Genomic DNA, 10,822 nt, shown 5'->3' on the forward strand with positions numbered 1-10,822 from the left:
GATTTTGTCCATTTCTTCTTTTTTGATGTGTGCATCTATTGCTATAAATTGTCCTCTGAGGACTGCCTTTGCTGTGTCCCAAAGGTTTTGGTATGCTGTGTTTTCATTCTTGTTTGATTCTAGGAATTTCTTGATTCCATCTCTGATTTCTTCTATTACCCAGTGGTTTGTAAGCAGGGTGTTACTCAGTTTCCATGTAATTGATTTTTTTCCCTTGCTTTTTCTGTTGTTAATTTCTACCTTGATGGCATTGTGGTCAGAGAAAATACTTTGTATTGTCTCTAGCTGACATTTTTAATAACCCTCTTTAAACATTTTTAATATATGTTTCAGTATATAAACTAGTTGACGTCTTTAGTGAATGCCAGATTATAGGTTACTTGTTTTCAGGCTTTGTTCTTTAATTCTTTTTGCTGTTGTTGTTATGCATTTGGATTTCTGAGATTGTATGAATTTTAATTGGCTCATTTATTCCATGTGGCACCATGCTCTTGGGAAGCTTAGTAGTTGTAATGATTGGATTTTCCCAAACTCTCTGGAGCAAGGGCAAAAAGTAAATATTAATGAGAAAGTCTAACTAGATATTACTAAATTAAGCCTTTTACCTCTTTTGTTTTTATTCAAATAACAGGTTCTTACGGGTTTTTTACAAACAATTTAGCTTTTGCTTTTGAAAAGTATCTTGGATGTTATTATGAAATGGAACCTGGCACCAGTAAAATAGTAACCCTGTTATTTAGCTTTATTCCATGACCTACACTTTACCTGTTCTTTAATGAATTTTCCTGTGTTTGGTAATGAAGCTGAATTGAGCCCAAATGCCTGCTTTCATGACCAGCTGAGATTTGTGTTTAGTGCAGCCATCTGATGCCAGGTTGTGAGTTAATGGTAGGTATTTCATCCAGAATGCTGATTTCTGCCAAATTCATTTTGAATCCTGGTTACAGATTTGAAACAAATCTACAGGTTTTATCTAGGTTCACATTTTATTTCTATAATTAAATCCTAGAATGTATTAGTTTACCCAACATTGACAATATGATAAAATAAATCTAGAAAGTAAGAAGACTATTTTGTGTACATGTGTAAATTATCTTTTATAAACAGCTGCCTGACTAATAAAACTATTCCTGTTTCAAACAGAATTTAAGTAGAGATTCTATAGTTGAATTTCCCTGAATATGTGATAGGCTTGGTTACAATCTGCATGCATTTGTTAATGAACCAAATGTAAGGTATAAATGCTTTTATCAATTGTGTCTTTTTAGGGCTGGATTGAGATTGTTGGATGTGCTGATCGTTCCTGTTATGACCTTTCGTGTCATGCAAAAGCCACCAAAGTTCCACTTGTAGCAGAGAAACCTCTAAAAGAACCCATATCCTTTCTTATTATTCTTAAAACTCAGGTCCTGTTACTCAGAATTAAAGTTTAAACATTACAGTAATGTATAAGTCCAAGTCTATACATTATTCTATGGATAAACAGATGTTTTGCATATTGTGGTGACACTTATTTAAATTTGTTATTTTGCACATCTCATTGCTCCTTTCCTATTCTCTTTACTTGTAATCTGACGTGTACCAAGTCAGAGGTTGGTTCTTAAAAGAAGCATATTCAGAAAAATGTTCCGAGGTGTTTTAGGATGTTGGCCAGTTTTTCCCGACATTGGCTGTTTCAAAAATGCATTTCTCTATACCTCACCTGTCTACATGCTCCTTCAGTAAAGGGTACCTGATGAATACTTTTTCTGTTAAAAGATGAGTGGCATTTTATGGTAGATGAAATAATAATTTAGCTCACTTGCTTTGTAAATCGGCAGAGCAGAAGTTCCCTCCCTTTACCGGGCACTGAGATTTGTGAGCTGATTTCTTGGAGGAAAGCCAGTGACAGGAAATAGATCCTGTAGTGTTGGGGCATTTTAGAAATGAATAAATTGTTATTTGCGGCTATTATGCAGTGGATTTGGTTATGTTGCTAATTAGATTATATCTCTTTTTAGATACTTGGTTTCTCTTGTGCTTGAAGTCAGCCTAGACAGAATCTGGGGTTCTAATAGACAACTGGTAGCTGTTCTAAGTTGATGATTGATTGTTCTCAAGATCATTTTCCCAAATACTCAGGCAGCGCTGTTTTGTTTTGTTTTATTCCTTGACTACTTCATACAAAACAGTCAATGTTGTCCAGTTTGAACCCAATAAGGGAGCAATTGGTAAGGCATATAAGAAGGATGCAAAGCTGGTGATGGAGTACCTTACCATTTGTGATGAGTGCTACATTACAGAAATGGAGAAGCTGCTGAATGAGAAAGGGTAAGATTTAAGATGTGTACTTTTACATGGGCTTTAGTCAGAGATGTCATCTCTGCCAGGTTCTGAAAATTAGGGTGAGATTACTTCCTTTAGAAATTTTTTGCAGGTAAGTACTGTCTCTTGTCTACAGTTAGAGTACTGTCTCTACTGGGATTTTGGATAGCTGCTCATACTGTAGCCTGGACATAGATTTGAAATTGACTCTAAAGATAACTTTTTTCTAAAAACTTTCTTAGAGAAGAGACTTGTCCAAGGTATTGGCTGAAGAAAGAGTAAGAACTATGCCTCCTGTCTCTCAAGCCATTGTTTATTTTTGTGGTCTCTGCAATTTTTTTTTTTTTTTTTTAAATTGTACTTTAGGTGAAGGTTTACAGAACAATCTAGTTTCTCATTAAACAGTACACATGTTGTTTTATGACATTGGTTAACAACCCCATGACATGTCAACACTCCTCCTTCTTGACCTTGGGTTTCCTATTACCAACTTTCCTGTCCCCTCCTGCCTTCTAGTCCTTGCCCCTGGGGTGGTATGCCCCTTTAGTTTTGTTTTGTTTTACGGGCCTGTCTAATTTTTGGATGAAAGGTGAACCTCAGGAGTGACTTCATTACCGAGCTAGAAGGGTGTCTGGGGGCCATACTCTTGGGGTTTCTCCAGTCTGTCAGGCCAGTAAGTCTGGTCTTTTTTTGTGAGTTAGAATTTTGTTCTGTATTTTTCTCCGGCTCTGTTCGGGACCCTCTGTTGTGATCCCTGTCAGAGCAGTCAGTGGTGCTAGCCGGGCACCATCTGGTTGTACTGGACTCAGTCTGGTGGAGGCCGTGGTAGTTGTGGTCCAGTAGTCCTTTGGATTAATCTTTCCTTTGTATCTTTAGTTTTCTTCATTCTCCCTTGCTCCCGAAGGGGTGAGACCAATGGAGTATCTTAGATGGCACTGCAATTATTTTATTTATTTAATTGTTTTAATATAAAAACAATAGAGAAGAGTTCTTTAAAGGAATACAGCAAATCCATCACTAAACAATATGGAATTCACAATATCTGGCAAACAATCAAAAATCACTAGACATACGGAAAAGCAAGAAAATGTGACCCATAATGAGGAGAAAACTCAGTCAAAAGAAACAGACTCAGAAATGACAGACATGATAGAATACACAGATAAGGATGTTAAAACAGTTATTTTAAGTAAGCTTTATATGCTCAAAGATGTATGGAAAAACATGAACATATAAGAAATGTAAGTATATAAAAATAAAAGCCAAATGGAATATTTATAGAGGTAATATCTCAAATGTAATTTCACTGTATAGGGTAAACAGGAGATTTAGACATTGCGGAAGAAAGAGCATTAAACTCCAAGACATGCAACAGAAACGATCCAAAATAAAGCACAGGAAAAGTAAAAAACAGATCTTCCTTGTCATGTGGAACAATATCAGGCAATCTAGCATATGTGCAATTGGGAGTCCCAGAGATTGGGGGTATGGAAAAAATATCTGAAGATACAGTGGCTAAAAATTTTCTAAATTTGATGAAGACTAAACCCACAGATTCAAGAAGCTCAACCATAAGCAGGTTAAACATAAGCACACCAAAGCACATCAGAATCAAATTGCTGAAAATCAGTGATAAAGAGAAAAATCAGGGGGATAGAAGACTCTTTACATAAAAAGGAACAAAGATAATGATGATTAGAGAGTTGTCAGAAACTGTGCAGGCTACAATACAATGGAATGAAATCTTTAAAGTGCTAAAAGATCAAAAAAAAGAAGTCAACCTAGAATCCTATCCCCAGCATAAATATCTTTCAAAAATGAAGGGGAATTACTTTCAGACAAACAAAAGCTCAGAGAAGGCAGTACCAGCAAATCTGCACTGTAAGAAATGTTGACGTTCTTCAGGCAGAAGTACAGAAATTTAGATCTACCCAAAGAGCTCTGGAAATGATAAATCTGTGGGTGAATATAAAAGACCTTTTTTTCTCATCTCTTAATTTCTTTAAAAGATAATAGACTATTTTAAGCAAAAGCAATAACAATGCATTATGGAATTTATAATATGGAAGTAAAATGTGTACTATCAATAAATAACAAAAAATAGGAGGGAAGAATTGGGAATATACTGTTGTAAGGTGCATACATTATATATGAAGTGGTACCGGTATATCATTTGAAGGTAGACTATGATAAATAAAAAAATACATAGAATAAACCCTAGAGCAATCACCTGGGAAAAAACACACAAAGGGGTATAACTAGTAAACCAATAGTGGAGATAAAATAGAAATATAAAACACTGAATCCAGAAGAAGGCAGGCACAGAGGAAAAACAAAGAAAGAACAGATGGGACAAATAGAAAATAGTGAGATAGTAGATTGGAACTCAACATATTTATAATTACATTAAATATAATGATCTAAACATTCAAATTAATAGGCATTGATTATGAAACTGGTTAAAAAATTTGAGACCCAGTTAATTGCTGTTTATAGGAAACTCACTGTAGTTGTAATGACACAAATAGGTTTAAAAGTAAGAGGATCAATAAGAATTCACCATACAAACACTAATGAAAATAATATCAGTCAAAGTAAACTTCAAAACAAGGAAAATTAACAGGGACAAAGAGGAGTGTTTCATAACAATAAAGGGGTGAGTTCATTAAAAAGGCATGTTGTTGTTAGATACCATTGAGTCGGTTCCGACTCATAGCGACCCTGTGCACAACAGAACAAAACACTGCCCCGCCCTGCACCATCCTCACAATTGTGGCTGTGTTTGAGCCCATTGTTGAAGCCACTGTGTCCATCCATCTCGTTGAGGGTCTTCCTCTTTTTTGCTGACACTGTATTTTACCAAGCATGATGTCCTTCTCCAGGGAGTGATCCCGCCTGATAACTAAGAAGGCATATCACCCCTAAACGTGTATGCAACTAAAAACGTAACTTCAAAATGTATGAAGCAAAACTGACAGAACTGGCAAGGAGAAATGTGGACAAGTCTCCAATTATAGTCGGAGATTTTTATGCCCCTCCTCGATAATTGGTAGAGCAACTAGACAAAAAAAAAAAAAATATCAGTAGGAATCTAGAAGACAAAATAGCACTATTAACCAACTTACCCTAATTGCTCATAGAGAATGTGTGACCTAATATCTGGCCCTTCACAGAAAAAGTTTGCCAACCTCTATTATATACATTAAGGAGCCCTGGTAGTACAGTGGTTAAGCACATGGCTACTAACTGAAAGATCGGTGGTTCGAATCTTTATCCACTCACTGGGATGAAGATCTGGTGGTCAGCTTCTGTAAAGATTACAGCCTTGGAAACCCTATGGGGCTTCCTGCTCTGTCCTATAGGGTCACCATGAGCTAGAATCAACCCAGTGGCAACTGGTTTATCATAGACATTAAACTGAATGAAAGAAGCCTTAACCAAAAAATTACATACTATATGATTCCTTTTATATGAAACTCTAGGAAAGACCTTTTAACAACAACAAAATAAATATATAAAACACACTAGGAAAGACAAATCTAGTCTGTAGTGACGGGAGCAGACCAGTGGTTGCCTGAGGTGGGGAGGACTGAAAGGGAAGGGACCCAAAGAAACCTTTGGGTCAGTGGTGGTTGTATGTGTATATGTAGCTTTGTCAAAAAACCTATCATAAGATGAGCTCTTGTAAGTTGAATATGTATTTATCCATTTTAGGTGGAAAATTTTTAAAACATTTCTAGATTCCAAGAATTAACATCTATGCTAAAAAAACAAACATCTAATCCTGTTAAATTGGATACACTTACTGGTTAGATATCATACAACAAAAAAGCTAGTTTTCTTTTATGGCTTATTCTATATTAATGGTGGCCTTCAGCCCTTTTATAACTGTATACTTAGACTGTTCACAGAAAACATACATACAGTACTCGCTATTTATGTAATGGAATCCTTAATACACACACACACACACACACACACACGAGACAATAGTAAAGACAGAAGAAATCAGTAGAAACCATCCGGATAATGTATGAAGTTATCACTGCTAGAAACTAGTGCCAACTATACAGCTTCAGTGACAACCACATGAGGGCTCTGTCTGCCCAGTGCTGAGCTACTTGTGAGGCAAGAAAAATCCAGATTGATCTTCACAATATGAGGAAATAATTTATAATCTGAAATATGGGTATTATAAAGGTGAATTTTTGTAACCTGAAACTGAATGTGACATATTGCAGGGTATGACTTTTTTTTTTAATTTTTTTTTATTTTATTGTACTTCAGGTGAAGGCTTACAGAACAAATAGTTTCTCATGAAACAGTAGTACACATGTTGTTTTATGACATAGGTTAACAACCCCACAACATATTAACCCTCTAAATTCTCAACCTTTTTTTTTCTGGGGGAAAATATACATAGCCAGAGATAGATCATTTCAAAAATTTCTGCACGCACAGTTCAGTGACATCGCAGGGTATGACTTTTTGGGAACAATATTGACATATCAAACAGAATCATTAAACTTTCTATTTCACTGATACTCATCAACATAAGTGTCAGAGTTTATTTGGAAATAAAATAACAAGCTGAATAATTTTTACATTTGTTGGGACAGTAATGAAAACAGGAATCTTTTTACCAGCAGGAATTAAACAGATTTTGAGGGTTCTTACCTTGATCTCAAAACCAGAAGAATTAGTGTCATTGAGTCATTTGTAGAATTTTATAAAACTAGTCAAATTTTTGGGTGCCTCCTCAGAATACTGTTACCTGCCATTGTTAAAATAATACAGTGAAACGCGTGAGAGCCGGAACTCGACGGGACTGCCTTGTTTTTCTGGATCTTGAAAGCTTTCTGCCTTTGACAGGATGTAGTCTTACCACTTCTGTTGCTCATTTTAGTGGAAAATATTTAGAGTTTTCCTTCTCTGACAGGTTTCCACCTTACACAAGTTATGACTTACACAGGTTTTACTATACTTAATTTGGTATTTCTTAAATAATTCTATTTTACTTCAGTTACTGTATCTGGAGAGCTGACCAAGTTATATTGCACTTAAAATTAAAAACAATTTAGCAATCAGTAAAACTCCTTTAAATTAAGGTATAGGGATGCATGTTTTGACTAATGTATCTTGTTTCATTCTAGGGAGTTTACTATCGAAACTGAAGGGAGAACATTTCAGTTAACAAAAGACATGGTCAATGTGAAGAGATTCCAGAAAACACTACATGGTAATTTTCTAAAAATAAAAAAGAAACAAAAAAATCTTTACTCCTTAAAGTTTTTTGTTTTTTTATGTTTTATAACAACCATTTTGCAGAAAATCTGAAAAGAAAAAAGAATCTTAATGTCACAACACTAAATTTGGAGAATATGTTCAAGACATTTTCTTGGGCTTTTTTTTTTTTTTTTAACATAATCATACCCATTGTTGTTGTTATCGTTGTTAAGTGCCTTCTAGTCGACTCCGACTCATAGCGACCCTATGTGGCAGAGTAGACCTGCCCCGTGGGGTTTCTAGACTGTAATCTTTACAGGAGCAGATCACCAGGTCTTACCTGCTGCAGAGCCACTGGTGGGCTTAAACCACCAACCCTTCGGTTAGCAGCCAAGTGCTTTACCATTGTGCCACCAGGGCTTAATTGTACCCATACTGGAGAATAATTTATAACACCAACTTTATATTTCCTATGGCCTGAGGTACATGTGACAATATATATGATTAGAAACTTCAAAAAAAAATTTAAGGAAAAGTCCTTTTACTTCCTAAGCAAAAGAGGGAAGTCACCACCCTGTCATTTTTGGCAAATTTTTGTTAGAATGTCTTTTACGTTTTTTTAAAGTTGTGGTTTAGGTGAAAGTTTACAGTTCAAGTTAGTTTCTCATACAAAAATTTATACACATATTGTTATGTGACCCTAGTTGCAATCCCTATAATGTGACAGCACACTCCCCCTTTCCACCCTGGGTTTCCCACGTCCATTCAGCCAGCTCCTATCCCTTTCTGCCTTCTCATCCCACCTTTGGACAGGAGCTGCCTATTTAGACTCATGTATCTACTTGAACTAAGAAGCACACTCTTCATGAGTATTTTATGTTTTATAGTCCAGTCTAATCTTTGAAGAGTTGGCTCCGGGAATGGTTTTAGTTCTGGATTAACAGAGAGTCCAGGGGCCATGTCTTCTGGGCCCTCCAGTCTCAGTCAGACCAGTAAGTCTGTCTTTTTATGTGAATTTCAGTTCTGCAACCTACTTTTCTCCTACTCTGTCAGGAGCTCTGTGTTGTGTTCCCTGTCAGGGGGGTCATTGGTGGTAGCTGGGCACCGTCTATTTCTTCTGGTCTCAGGCTGATGGAGTCTTTGTTTTTTGTGTCCCTTTTGTCTCTTGGGCTAATATTTTCCTTTTATCTTTGGTGTTCTTCATTCTCCTTTGCTCCAGGTGGGTTGGCATCCTAGCTGGCTGCTCGCAAACTTTTAAGACCCCAGACGCCACTCACCAAAGTGAGGATGTGCAACATTTTCTTAATAAACTTTGTAATTCCAGTTGACCTGTATGTGCCCTGAAACCATGGTCCCCAGACCTCTGTCCCTGCTATCCTGTCCCTCAAAGCATTTGATTGTGTTCAGGAAACTTCTCAGTTTTTGGTTTAGTCCAGTTGTGCTGACTTCATCTGTGTTGTGTGTTGTCCTTCCCTTCACCTAAGATAATTCTTATTTACTGTCTAGTTAGTGAATTCCCCTCTCCCTCCCTCCCCACCTTGTAACCATCAAGGAATGTTTTCTTCTGTGTTTAAACCTTTTCTTGCATTCTTATAATGGTGATCTCATACAATATTTGTCCTTTTGCGACTGACTAATTTCACTCAGCATAATGCCTTCCAGATGCATCCATATGTGAGATGTTTCTCGGATTCATCATTGTTCTTTATCGTTGCATAGTATTCCATTGTGTGAATATACTGTAATTTGTTTATCCATTCATCTGTTGATGGGCACCTAGGTTGTTTCTTCTTTTTGCTATTGTGAACAGTGCTACAGTGAACATGGGTGAGAATATATCTATTCGTGTGATGGCTCTTATTTTTCTAGGATGTATTCCAAGGAGTGGGATTGCTGGATTGTCTGGTACTTCTATTTCTAGCTTTTTAAGGAAGCACCAAATCGATTTCCAAAGTGGTTGTACCATTTTACATTCCCACTAGCAGTGTATAAGTGTTCCAGTCTCTCTACAACTTCTCCAACATTTATTATTTTGTGTTTTTTGGATTAATGCTAGCCTTGTTGGGGTGAGATGGTATCTCATTGTAGTTTTGATTTGTATTTCTCTAATGGCTAATGATCGTGAGCATTTCCTTAGGCATCTGTTAGCCACCTGAATGTCGTCTTTGGTGAAGTGCCTGTTCATATCATTTGCTCATTTTTTAATTGGGGTGTCTTTTTGTTGTTGAAGTTTTGCAGTATCTTGTAGATTTTAGAGATTAGACCCTGATCAGGTATGTTGTAGCCAAAAATTTTTTCCCAGTCTGTAAGTTGTCTTTTTACTCTTTTGGTGAAACCTTCTGATGAGTGTAAGTATTTGATTTTTAGGAGCTCCCTGTTATCTAGTTTCTCTTCTGGTGTTTGTGTGTTGTTATGTTTTGTATTCAGTTTATGCCATGTATTAGGGTTCCTAGCATTGTCTCTGTTTTTTCTTCAATGATCTTTATCATTTTAGATTTTATGTTTAGGTCTTTGATCCATTTTGGGTTAGTTTTTGTATGTGGTGTGAAGTATGGGTCTTGTTTCATTTTTTTTTGCAAGTATTTATCCAGTTATGCCAGTACCATTTATTAAAGACACTATCTTGTCCCCAATTAATGGACTTTGGGCCTTTGTCAAATATCAGCTGCCCATAGGTGGATGAGTTTACGTCTTTATTCTCAATTCTGTTCCATTGGTCTGTGTATCTTTTGTTGTACCAGTACTAGGCTGTTTTGACTACCATGGCGGTATAATAGATTCTAAAATCAGGTAGTGTGAGGCCTCCCACTTTGTTCTTCTTCTTCAGTAATGCTTTACTTATCTGGGACCTCTTCCCTTTCCATATGAAGTTGGTGATTTATTTCTCCATCTCATTAAAAAATATCGTTGGAATTTGGATTGGGATTGCATTGTATCTGTAGATTGCTTTGAGTAGAACTGACATTTTTACAATGTTGAGTCTTCCTAATCATGAGCAAGGTACGTTTTTCCACTTATGCAGGTCTCTTTTGGTTTCTTGCAGTAGTGTCTTGTAGTTTTCTTTATATAGGTCTTTTACCTCTCTGGTTAGATTTATTCCTAAGTAATTTTATCTTCTTGGGGGCTATTGTAAATGGTAATGATTTGGTGATTTCCTCTTCGAAGTTGTCTTTGTTGGTGTAGAGGAATCCAACTGATTTTTTTATGTTTGCCTTGTATCTTGATAGTTTGCTGAAATCTTCTACTAGTTCCAGTAATTTTCTTGTGGGTTCTTTGGGGTTTTCTGTGTATA

General features: G+C 36.3%; 1 protein-coding gene across 1 annotated transcript in view; it reads left to right on the forward strand.

Moving 5' to 3' along the window:
• Positions 1–10,822, forward strand: part of GARS1 (glycyl-tRNA synthetase 1) — a 56,938-nt gene that overhangs the window by 33,952 nt on the left and 12,164 nt on the right. The window contains exons 11-13 of the mRNA XM_004377503.2: positions 1,269–1,376; positions 2,165–2,310; positions 7,458–7,543. Coding sequence (XP_004377560.1) covers positions 1,269–1,376; positions 2,165–2,310; positions 7,458–7,543 — 340 coding nt within the window. The remainder of the gene's footprint in view (positions 1–1,268; positions 1,377–2,164; positions 2,311–7,457; positions 7,544–10,822) is intronic.

Source organism: Trichechus manatus, unplaced genomic scaffold, assembly GCF_000243295.1.
Source record: "Trichechus manatus latirostris isolate Lorelei unplaced genomic scaffold, TriManLat1.0 scaffold00050, whole genome shotgun sequence".
Taxonomy (NCBI): domain Eukaryota; kingdom Metazoa; phylum Chordata; class Mammalia; order Sirenia; family Trichechidae; genus Trichechus; species Trichechus manatus.